We start from the raw sequence: 12,000 nt of genomic DNA, 5'->3' as shown, positions 1-12,000 counted from the left end.
AAAACACCTTCTCTATATGTTTTTGTTTGCTTGGTTAAAAAGCATTGTTATACTGTTGTTCCGTGTGTGCATGTAAACTGTGTAAACTGATGAATGTTACGAAACTATTCATATCTAGATAACTTTTAGGCATTGTTGTGCCTCCCACGACTCAAAAGGTTATGACCCAGTCTCAAAATTTCGACTTATTCCTGTTTCAAAATTGCTGAACTTTTTTCAGATGCCACCCCAAAAAGGTTGTTTCAGCGGTAAAAAGTTTTTTTTAAATGATAAACTATCAGAGCATTATTAACCCAAGAGTTTGCAGGCTGATTTTAAAAGGGTTAGCTGGACTGAACTAGACCCATTCACCACTGAGTCAAGACAGAAGTACAGATACACCTGAAAGGGCTGTATCTGAGTGTTGTGTGGTATAGATGTATAATAGAAGGTTTTGACAATGACAACTACTTAATAATAGTAGTTTGCTTTAAAGAGGAACAAATATTGTTCTTTGTATAGAAGAATTATTTTGAAATGTACAGGTTTTTGTATCACATATTTTCCTGTTTGAAAGGCATAAGAACCAATAAATGATGTGACTGATTGACACGAGAAGGAGTTACTGACCAGTCTATGCTTTCAACAGATGCTAATATGAAAGCTTTGACATAGTAATGAATAAACCTCCCAAAACATGACTCGTGGATTTAATAGGACCGATGGGAATTTGGAGAATTTCTGTCACAAAAATACAGATTGAATCCATGCATCCATTTTCTTTTGCTTATCCTTTTAAGGGTCAGGGAGCAAAGTTTGCTGGTATGCATAACCAGCAGCATACATTAAATAGGTGATAGTGGTTTATGTTAAAGAAATGGTCCTGGTCTCTGTGCATTACTTTGATATAAATGACAGGGGTTTTTTTGTCAGTACATCCATAACCCCCAAAGGCACAACACTCTGAGAGCAAGGTAAGCAACCGATATTTGAATGAGTTTCAAATCTATCTAGCTATGAAACTATATGTATGAAACTTTTACAGCCATACCTTCTATATAGGATGCAAGCACAGCAAAATGTACTTTGTAATCACTAACCTTGACTTGGCTGTAGCCTGTTGCACTCCAGATGGCCATGTTCACAACAGCAGTTGCAGAATGTTTCCTAACATATATATATATATATATATATATATATATATATATATATACACAGATAATTGGAACTATGGCACGAAACCGCTTCCAAGACATCATGCAACACCTACGCTTTGATGACAAGTCCACCCGCAGTGATCGAGCAAAGACTGATAAGTTCGCTGCAATTTCCAGTGTGTGGGGATCATTTGTCACCAACTGCATCACGTGCTACAACCCTGGTCTACATATCACCGTTGATGAACAGCTTTTCCCATCAAAGACTCGGTGCTGTTTCCTGCAGTATATTGCAAGTAAACCGGACAAGTTTGGGATCAAGTTTTGGGTGGCTTGCAACCTAAAATCCAAGTACATTTGCAATGTCTTCCCATATCTTGGCAAGGACCCCAATCGTCCCACTGGGGAGAGACTTTCTGAAAATGTAGTAATGAGGCTGATGGAACCATTCCTAGACAAGGGCAGAAATGTTACCACGGACAATTTCTTCACATCGCTTTCACTTGCGCAAAAACTTCTTGGACGGAAAACCACCATCCTCGGCACAGTCAACAAGATTCGCAGGGAAATTCCTCAATCCACTAGACAGACAGATCGCAATGAATTCACCACTCAGGTATGTTGCAGGTCTTTTGTGGTTCTATGTTTATGTGTTTCATTGTGTGTAAAAGGGCTATGGAAATAACAATTTATCTTATTTCTTAGGTGTTTTCAACCTCTGCTGCCACGCTGACGGCGTATGCGGCCAAACGGAAGAAGACAGTCTATATTCTTAGCAGCATGCACAGCGTGGTTCAGACTGATAACACCACCAAAAGGAAGCCAAACACTGTCTCCCTTTACAACAAAACAAAGTGTGGCGTGGATGTGATGGACCAGATGGTTCGGGAGTACACTGTCCGCAAAGGAACACGGCGCTGGCCAGTCGCCGTGTTTTATAACGTGATTGACATGGCAGCACTGAATGCACATGTGCTGTATCAAGCATGCACCGGGACGAAGGAAAGACGGGTGGACTTCCTGGTGGAGCTTGCAAGGGAGTTGGCTCGCTCTCATGTAGCTGCGAAGAAGGCAAGAAAAGATCAGTTGCTTTGGACACAACCCTCCACACCGAGCCCTGGAAAAAGGGCCACGTGTCAGGTCAAACACAGATGCAAAAAAAAATCAGGCCACTGTGCGATGTGTTCACTGCTACAGGTACACATGTGGTAAATGCAGACGACAGATACCGTGGCAGTGCCAGGATTGTGAGTGATTGCTGAAAATGTTGAAATGTACTCACTCACTTTTTATCATTATTTGTAAATATGTGTACAAATGGTTGGTTTTTTGTACTGTTTTCATCAATAAATGTCAGCAACAAAGGACATACAAAGGACATGTGTTGATTTCTCCCTAAGATGGCAAACTGAAACACTCCACTCCCCCACCCCCTCAATCACTCACCCCCACTCCCCTCCCTCCAGAATTCCTAGGTAACGACCTAATATACATATGAATGACTAGCCAATTTAGCTTCCACTTCCAGCATTTGACTGCTCTCCGGCTTTTAAAGGTAGAACGGTAGAAGCCTGGAAATCCCAGTGTTATGTAATTGCAAGGCAGAGCAATATTCAGTTAATTAACTTTCTTCTTGACTAAAGATGATTATCAAAATTATTGCTTAGAATTAAATATTATAAATGAGCTATTTATTTGACAGCATAAATGTAAATATTAAAATGAAAAAAGATATTAATAAGATGTGAAAATAAAGAACTGCATCCTGCTTTATGTGGAATTCCCAAAGTTACTCTGGTATAGGTTAAAATACATTAAAGTATCCCTACTTTTAAAAAAATGTAACAGCTGGAATTAGTCATGATAAATATTAATGACTTTTTTTTAGTAGCTTTTACATTGACACAGAAAAAAATGTAAGAATTCTAATAAACAGTCTGAGGATTAGACATACATTTAGCATTTAGTATGCGGGACTCTTTAAAATCTAACAATAATTGAAATGTAGATAATTGCAGGACTGCAGGATTGTTAATTGTCACACAGCAGTTGGAAATCAGCAGCAAACCTCTGTATTACTGATACATTGATTATTCAAATCTAAATTTCTGAATTTCTGAATGGGTCTGATTAATTTGAGTCATCCATTATGCTGCAATCATTTTTACTATAAGAATAGTTACATGTTGTCCTATTTGATTTCTCACTGCTGCATATTTCTTTTATGGTTGAGTTCTGAACTCGGCCTTGGTGTTATGTGAACAATCCATATGTTGCAGCCATACGGGGTTAGATTTAGAAGCCTTACAAGTCTGGAATGGACCACCTGCGTCTGGTTTTCACCTCACTATCAATTTGTGTGTTTTAGTTGACTGGCTATCACAGGATAAAGACTGAAGTGAAGTAAAAGGATACAATTTCAGCCATGAAATCTCTGGTTTTCATTTTGCTAATTGAAGTTGCTTGCAAGTGCAGACAGTGTCTTGTGCACTGTGCATGTTTCTATAGTGCAACAAATGAATTATTATTTCTGTGTCAACAGATGATGATGATGGGTATGAGTGTGAGCCCTACTCCCAGCCCCAATCAAGCGTCTTCTGTGGTTGCTCCTTGGTCAATGAGAACTGATGCAACTGATGGGAAAAATGAACAGAAAATCAAAATCTCTTTTTATCAGCTTCTTTGTCTGTCTTTTGCATGGAGTTGTGTATGGGAGATCATCATACTGGAGCCACTGAGGGTAATGAGGAGTTTGTTAGTGTTTTCCATATAATCCAACAAGCCTTCTGTGACAGTTTGGCACTTGTGAATGACATCAGGCTGCTCAAGCTCAGCTGCCATAGTCAACCAGTATGTGAAGCCTGTGGCTCTGCCCGCTGGCTGTGCCTCTTCTGGGACCACTTGCAAAGTCTCTATTATCCCCAATGTTCTTTTGTATTTGCTGCAGCTGCTGACAGGCTGCGGTGTGCAGAAATTCCCTTCCTGTCTGAAGATTACTGTCACATTACATACCCCAATGTAGTTGACTACACCGTATTCTGTAAAGGATACCTGGATGAAGGCAGGCTCCTGCCAGATATGTTTCTACTTTTCTGACAACATACGTTCAAACTGGACCAACCACTTTTTTAAAATTACTTTAAAGTGCTGAGGGCTGAGCATTGCATTGCAAAAGTTCAGAGTTCAAGTATCAATATTCACTGCATGTAAGTCCAAGTTTTTCTCTCAAGGTCACTCTGGAGGTGCTGATTTCTGCAAAGTTGTGCTGCAAGATGTATATTGGGGATATAGAAAAGCTGAGAAAAGCTATCCTACACCAAGGCATCATGTTAGTGCTTCCAAACACCCCATCCCCTGTGCCAAACATGACCCTGTTCACTGTAATGATCCTACAACATCCTGACTGATGCTGTTCAGTTTCTATGTCTGTGTTATGATTGAGTGGCTGCACAACACAAAGGCCATGCATTAACTGTGTATAAATTGGACTGGTTCTTATATAGCACTTTTCTACTCTATTTGAGCACAACTTGCCTCATTCACCTATTCACACAAGCATGCATCAGAGAGATATTTAGTGGGGATTGAACCCCAACCTTCCGGTTAGTAGGTGACCTGCTCTGCTGCCTATATTTTTCAGCAATTATATCTCACATATAATTCTCCCTTTTCAAATAAAATAAAATCACAGCACTTGCTCTATCACAACTTTATATGCATGTCCTATGTTTTATGAATAAAACAAAGCACATCATTTCTTTCTTGGGGCAGAGGCAAACCTTTCATATCTGAATTTAGTTTCCAGATTACAAGGCTGACGTGTAACTGGAGACGTGGTATGTACCTTTACAGTGTGACCAGAAAAACAAACCAAACTCCCATTTCCGTCAGCTAACAGTTAAATTAATCAAATTTATACCAAAATAAAATTTGCGTAATTTAATTTGGTCTTAAGAGTTGCTTTATAGAATATTGCACAGGATTAATGTCAGAACATTACACATAAATGAAATGATTTGTTTTGCTGTGACTGTTTTAACGATGCATTAGGGAAAGAGTTTCTAACAAGTTGTTTGGTTTATATTAACAATTTGTATACATATATTACAGATATGAAACATAAGTCAGTACAGATAATAGAGAAGCAAAAACTGTCTACATCACACATTGCATTATGACTTTCCTTGTTTGCTAAAAATTAAGCCATCTCTATGCAAATAGCGAGGCCAGTTTCAAAGACAGAGATTGGTTCCTCAATGACCAATAGGAACTCCCCAGCTCCCTCCCTGTGTATATAAATCAGAGCTCCAGGTGAAGTTCTCTCATCTGTAGGATCACTCAGCAACCATGAGGTCTCTGGTCTTTGTTCTGCTCATTGGAGCTGCTTGTGAGTGTTTGTGAGAAGTTTTAAGGCTTCTTCTCTGCTAACAGTTGGTTGGCTTTCTTCCCAGATCGCACCATTAATCATCATAGCTTTATTATCTCAAAGTGGAAAATTAATTATGTTTCTGTATGCACTCAAATAGGTTTGATTTATGCATTTGACTGGAAATCAAACAGCATAGATGTTTCACTCCTGATGTAAAAGTGTAGGAGTAAACAGTTTGTTTACACTTGTGTTTTCAGTTGCCCTGGATGACGACAAGATCGTCGGAGGGTTTGAGTGCACACCTTACTCTGAGCCCCATCAGGTGTCTCTGAACTCTGGCTACCACTTCTGTGGTGGCTCCCTGATCAATCAGAACTGGATTGTGTCTGCTGCTCACTGCTACGAGTCGTAAGTATATTTCTATAAGATCTATAAGATTACAGGTCTGATTTTCAGACCAAAGTTGTGCAAAATAAATTTTTATTGGAAGTTTTATACTAATTTCCTGTTTTTCAAATGTTTTCAGTCGTATCCAGGTGCGTCTGGGAGAGCACGACATTTCGGTCAATGAGGGAACTGAGCAGTTCATCGACTCCTCCCGTGTCATCCGCCATCCACAGTATGATTCCTGGAATATTGACAATGACATCATGCTGATCCAGCTGAGCCAGCCTGCCTCCCTCAACAGTTATGTGCAGCCTGTGGCTCTGCCCAGGAGCTGTGCTCCTGCTGGCACCATGTGCAGGGTCTCTGGATGGGGCAACACCATGAGCTCTAGTGAGTAACTTCTGCACGTTAGCAGTTTAAAGTTAAAAATGTTTCATGACATTTGGTTCCATCAGCATGAATCGTTGTTCATCCATACGCTGTTTCAAACATTGCAGCTGCTGATCGGGACAGGCTGCAGTGCCTGAACATCCCCATCCTGTCCTACAGTGACTGTAATAACTCCTACCCTGGCATGATCACTGACTCCATGTTCTGCGCTGGATACCTGGAGGGAGGCAAGGACTCTTGCCAGGTATGTAATAAGTCAAACCTGCAACTGTCCCCTTCTCGAATAGTAAAGCTTTCTTAAAATGCCACAAGAGTGGACGTATCCCACAATGACAACAACACATTTAATTTATATTTAATTAGATTAAAATAATTATTTCTTGACATCCATCTTTGTTTTCTTTACTTTTATTTTCAGGGTGACTCTGGTGGTCCTGTTGTGTGCAACGGTGAGCTGCAGGGTATTGTGTCCTGGGGCTATGGATGTGCTGAGAGGGACCACCCCGGTGTTTATACCAAGGTAAAACTATATGCTTTCTTTAATTTAAACAGATATGTCATATTCAATTCACATTGTGTGGCTTCAGTTAAACTTCATCATCCTGTCTACATTAACAAATCTCAATCTGTCTCCATTCACAGGTCTGCATCTTCAACGACTGGATTCAGCAAACCATGGCCAGCTATTAAGTCTGATCCTTCGATCACCACTCTGCTTGGCTGCATTTTTTTTAACCAGTTTAACTCTGCTCTTCTGTAGAGTTCTGAATAACATGCAGTCAACTAAATCAATAAAATCACACAAACTGAGTACTGTTTTTTCATTTGTTTTACAATATATACATTTGATCAATAAAGAACTAACATAGACATGATAGCCAACAGCTATTTAAGATGTAGCAGACAGTCATTCACAGTATTGTACATATAAATGTAAGGCACACACAGAACGTTATACACCTTGACCTTCATTAGTTTTACCTGATTATCTGCAAATTGTTTGACAAAAAAAGAAAGAAGATAAATCAGTGCCAGAGATGCCAGCAGGATCAACAAACTAATCCGCAAGGCTGGAAGCATCATTGGTCAGAATTTGGAGGTCTTTGAGTCAGTGAGGGACAGGCGGACACTGAACAAACTGGCCTCCATCATGGAAAACCCATTCCACTCACTCCATTTCACACTTCTGAGGTGGCAGATCTCCTTCTCCATCAGACTGATTCAACCTCACTGCCATAAAGAACACTTTGGGAAATTATTCCTACCGTTCTCTGTAAAGCTGTATAACAACTCTTTACTCTGTGACAGGTGAACACACCTGCCAGGCATAAGATCCCAAACATATTTTGTATGTTTTGTTGTATTTTAATCTGATTACTTCTAAGTAATCAGAATAAAATTAATCTGATTACTTAGAAGCTTTTTAATTTATTAGTCTCGATGAATCGCATTTAATTGCTCAAGAAAATTTGCCCCAGAGTCTGAAGACAATGAAGAGAGGTGGAGGCTCTTTGCCTTTGCTGGCTCCTTTGTGCTGGCATCTTTACACTGTTCCTGCAGCAGGACCTCAAGGCTGGTCCAAACCTCTTCTCGCTCTCCCCTTGCAAGACACTTTAAATCCTTAAAGCCTGGGTCAAGCACAGTAGCTATCTTGAGCCACTGATGGTTGAGTGTAGTTACACGTTGGGATAGGTCCTTTGTGAAGGCAGTCTTAAATTTCACCAAGTAGTTTGAGTCATCATCAGAGGCCTCCATGGTGTGATGCAGATGGCAGAAAGCAGTTAAAACTACTAAACCTAAGACATATGTCTCACCTCCAAGAAGCTCAGTCACAAACCTGTAGTAGACAGTTCAAGAAAGTAATTATTCATCTACACAGTAACTGTCAACTATAGAGCTTTTTGAAGAAACACTAACAAAGTTAAAAAATAGCTTTATTTGGCTGCAAGGACAGTCACCAGCTTTTGGAGTTTTACCAGCTCTGATGGAGTTAAAATGACTAACTTGTGCTTTTTTTTGTCTAAAGCAGCGAGACAGCCTCTTGATTCTTTAGTAGACAAGAAACCATATCCAGCGTTGAATTCCATCATGTGGAAACATCCTGTATGAGTGGCTCTTTGTGTTGCCCCAGTCTTGTTTGCTGCTGGTGCAGTTCCTCCATATTAGCAGGGCTGTCTGTAATGCATCTAATTTTGCTTGCTTTTCAAGCTGTTGAATTTTACTTGAAATAGTCGTTCAGCACAGCAGTTGAAAAGTTGGATCACCTGACACTAACTGTAGCACATTGTCTAACCCCCTATCTTCTACCACCAATAGTGGTCTACAGTCCAGAGCAATCCATTTTGCAAGAGTAAGTTTGTCTGATGTTGACTTACTAATTTTGCCCTGAAGTCAGTCTTGATGCATTCTCAATCATCCAGGAAAGTAAATTGCCATCTTACAATGCTGTGATTGCAGCCATTCCCCAACTCTCTGTGAATGGTACTCATGGCCATTGATCAGTGGGTTTTGGTCAGTGGTTGTTGACCAATGGTCATGAGAATTTGCATAATTATGATGAAGGAACTGACCTCCCAGCTCATTGTTCCCTCAGTGGGCTGGTTTCAGTCATTATGCAAATGTAGTGTTTATAAGATTGGGGAAACCTGCAGTCAGCTGAGACGGAAGAAGTCACTCGGATGAGTGACGAAACGTTTCTCCCACAAAACGCTACGTCCAGATGAAAAGAATCAACTTTTGGAGATCAGAAGTCAGTCATTTCATCAAGTTTGGGCTGCCGACACCTTTTTTGGTACTCGGACTGAGACTCATAGTGCTAACAGCTCCAACAGTTTCGGTCCTTGCTGTTTTGTATTTAGATGGTACCCTAAGGTTGAAGTGCTTCGGTGGTATGCAAACTCCTTTTTACACAGTTTGCACAAACCCACGCTTTTATCAAGGCTTCTGTCAGGTAGTCCTTTCAAAATGAACTTTGCCTTTGATCAGTCCTAGCAACAGGCTTTCTTCTGATTGTTGCTCTGATGTGAGCATCAGTTTAATCTATACCAGGAAATTGTGCATTAACAAAAGTTCCCCTTTGCTTGGAATGCAAAAGCTGTGTCCAAATTCAGAGGCTGCATCCTCCTGAGGCCGATTACGTCACACAGCGACATGACAAAGGCTGCCCAAATTCGAAGACTCCTCCAAATGCGGCTGACAAATGCGTCCTTTATTTCCCCAGATTTGAAGGATGGATTGGGTGTATCCTTCGTGGCTCAGCCTATCCCAGAATTCATAGCACGGCACAGCTAATTCCAATTTTCAACAATGGCAGCAGCAACTTAGATTTAATACTACTCTTATTACTCTTATAAACTTTTAAGATATTATCAGGCGAGGATGTAGCTGTGTAAACTTCAAATATCTGTGGGATTTATCAAGATATCACACATTTGCAAAAGTGCTCCAACGTTTTCAGAGACGTCTGTTACCCACCAACTTGAGGCAATCAGGGAAAGAGACACAGGTGGGTAAAACAAGCAGCAGGGTCAACAGAATCAATTTAGGCGCACGAGGGACGCAAAACTGAACACAACACACACAGGACAAGAAACTATCAAAATAAAACAGGAACCTAAGACTGAGACTGACACTGAGACACATCGACGTAACAGGCAAAAGACAAAACTGACAAAACACAAGAGATATCACATAAATGTAAACACAGGAGGGCCAGAAAAACTCTAGAACAACAAAAAAATATGATGAATACAAAATCAGAATGAAAACCGCCACAGGACAACCACTTCCTCCACTCCTAAATGGCCTGTATTTGTATAGCGCTTTACTTAGTCCCTATAGACCCCAAAGCACTTTACACTACATTCAGTCATCCACACACACAGGTGATGGCAAGCTACATTGTAGCCACAGCTGCCCTGGGACGCACTGACAGAGGGGAGGCTGCTGGACACTGGCGCCACCGGGGCCTCTGACCACCACCAGGCAACGGGTGAAGTGTCTTGCCCAGCGACCGAGACTGTCGGAGCCGGGGCTCGAACCAGCAACCTTCTGATAACAAGACGAACTGCCAACTCTTGAGCCACGATCGCCCCCTTCACAGATTTACTGTAAGAAATCCTACTTTAGGTAAGAAGGTTTTTAATTTGCTGCTCACAGCACTTCAATGTCCAGTGTAAATTTAGTTTTCAAGTGCTGTGAAACACACAGATGTGAGATAGTGCGTTCCAGATATCTAAATATAGAGATTATATTTACCTTTGTCGAAGTCTGACCAGAGACACACTAATTTCAAACAATAGGGGCTGACTTATTAGTCTATTGTTTTATGAAAATATACATTTAAATTTGTATTTTATGAGAGCTTATGCATGAAAATGGTTGCATATACTGTCAGGTTTCAGTTAACGGACTCAGGCGCAGACCGGGACTCCTTACAGGATTTACAGATTTATTTCACACAACGACACCAGGTGATGCTATTTACAAAGTGCTGGAGGGAGGGGAGGGGGGTCCAGGGTTCCGGGGTATGTGAGGGAAAAGACGGGGATCTGACGTCCTCCAAAGGCTCTCTCTCTTCACTCCCTACACTGGGGAAACACCAACCACACACTCGTCCACGGGATGACAGGCAGGCAGGGAAAGGTCCGGGATAGATCTGTACACAGAGATAATAGTTAGAGGCGAACAGACGGAACGAACTCATAGATCCTTATTTGCAATCTACTGAGCGACTGACGCTGATAACTCAACGATCCAGCGACGAGTGACACAGTGCTGCTGTCTTAAATCGGCCTTGTGATTATCCCGATCGGCAGCAGGTGCGTGGGCCAGGGGCGGGAGCCCGTAATGAGCATCGCCCCGGCAGGAGAGAGAGCAAGAGAGAGAGAGAGAGAGAGAGAGAGAGAGAGAGAGAAACATGTTGCCTAATACAGAATCAGCTGGTGAGGCACAGGGACCATGACAGTACCCCCCCCTCAACGGGAGCCCCCCCGGCGACCCACCAGGCTTATCCGGATGCAGACGATGGAACGCCCGCAGCATGCGCCGGTCCAGGATGGCCGCCCGAGGGACCCAGGACCGCTCCTCCAAGCCATAGCCCTCCCAATCCACCAGGTACTGGAAGCCACGCCCCCGCCGCCGAGAATCCATGATACGGGTGATCGAGTAAGCCGGCAGACCGTCCACGAGCCGGGGGGGAGGAGGGGGCCTGGAAGGCGGGCACAGAGGACTGGACCGGAGAGGTTTAACCTGAGACACATGGAAAACATCGTGTATCTTCATGTTGCGAGGCAGCTTGAGCTTAACGGACACAGGGTTAACCAAAGCCGAGATCTCGAACGGGCCGATATAGGCAGGAGAGAGCTTCCTGGATTCCGCCCGGATGGGAACGAAGCGTGTGGAAAGCCATACCTTCTGCCCAACAGTATAGGCGGGAGCGGAGGACCGGCGGCGGTCAGCGAAGCGTTTGTTGCGGTCCTTGGTGCGTAACAACGCAGCCCGGGTGGCCTTCCACACCCGACGACACCTACGCAGATGCGCCCGGACGGATGGCACAGAGTGTTCGCCTTCGATGGAGGGAAAAAGAGGTGGCTGGAACCCCAGAGAAGCCTCGAAAGGGGACCGGCCCGTGGCGGAGGAGGTCATGCTGTTGTGGGCGTACTCGATCCAGGGCAGTTCCTCGCTCCAGACGGCCTGGTTGGAAGAGACGACGCAGCG

The 12,000-nt window shown here is 42.6% G+C and overlaps 1 protein-coding gene across 1 annotated transcript; it reads left to right on the top strand.

Moving 5' to 3' along the window:
• Window positions 1–5,444: 5,444 nt before the first annotated feature.
• LOC146622796 (trypsin-2-like) lies at window positions 5,445–6,982 on the top strand. Its single transcript, XM_085366409.1, has 6 exons — window positions 5,445–5,523; window positions 5,763–5,913; window positions 6,032–6,282; window positions 6,390–6,526; window positions 6,701–6,802; window positions 6,925–6,982. The coding sequence occupies exons 1-6, from the start codon at window positions 5,484–5,486 to the stop codon at window positions 6,970–6,972; spliced, it is 729 nt and encodes a 242-aa protein (XP_085222535.1). The 5' UTR covers window positions 5,445–5,483; the 3' UTR covers window positions 6,973–6,982.
• Window positions 6,983–12,000: the final 5,018 nt, after the last annotated feature.

This window comes from Diplotaxodon limnothrissa, linkage group LG11, assembly GCF_057381915.1.
Source record: "Diplotaxodon limnothrissa isolate DT_005_m linkage group LG11, D_limnothrissa_male_GT1.1, whole genome shotgun sequence".
Taxonomy (NCBI): Eukaryota; Metazoa; Chordata; class Actinopteri; order Cichliformes; family Cichlidae; genus Diplotaxodon; species Diplotaxodon limnothrissa.
Note: the sequence above shows the minus strand (reverse complement) of the source record. Positions and strands in the feature narration are given on the sequence as shown.

What these genes read in the sequence shown, in the direction of transcription:
- LOC146622796 (XM_085366409.1), top strand. Translation starts at nt 5,484, where the DNA reads ATGAGGTCTCTGGTCTTTGTTCTGCTCATTGGAGCTGCTT. An exon ending in TCTGCTCATTGGAGCTGCTT is followed by an intron (nt 5,524 to 5,762) that starts GTGAGTGTTTGT and finishes TTGTGTTTTCAG; the next exon opens with TTGCCCTGGATGACGACAAG. An exon ending in ACCCCGGTGTTTATACCAAG is followed by an intron (nt 6,803 to 6,924) that starts GTAAAACTATAT and finishes CTCCATTCACAG; the next exon opens with GTCTGCATCTTCAACGACTG.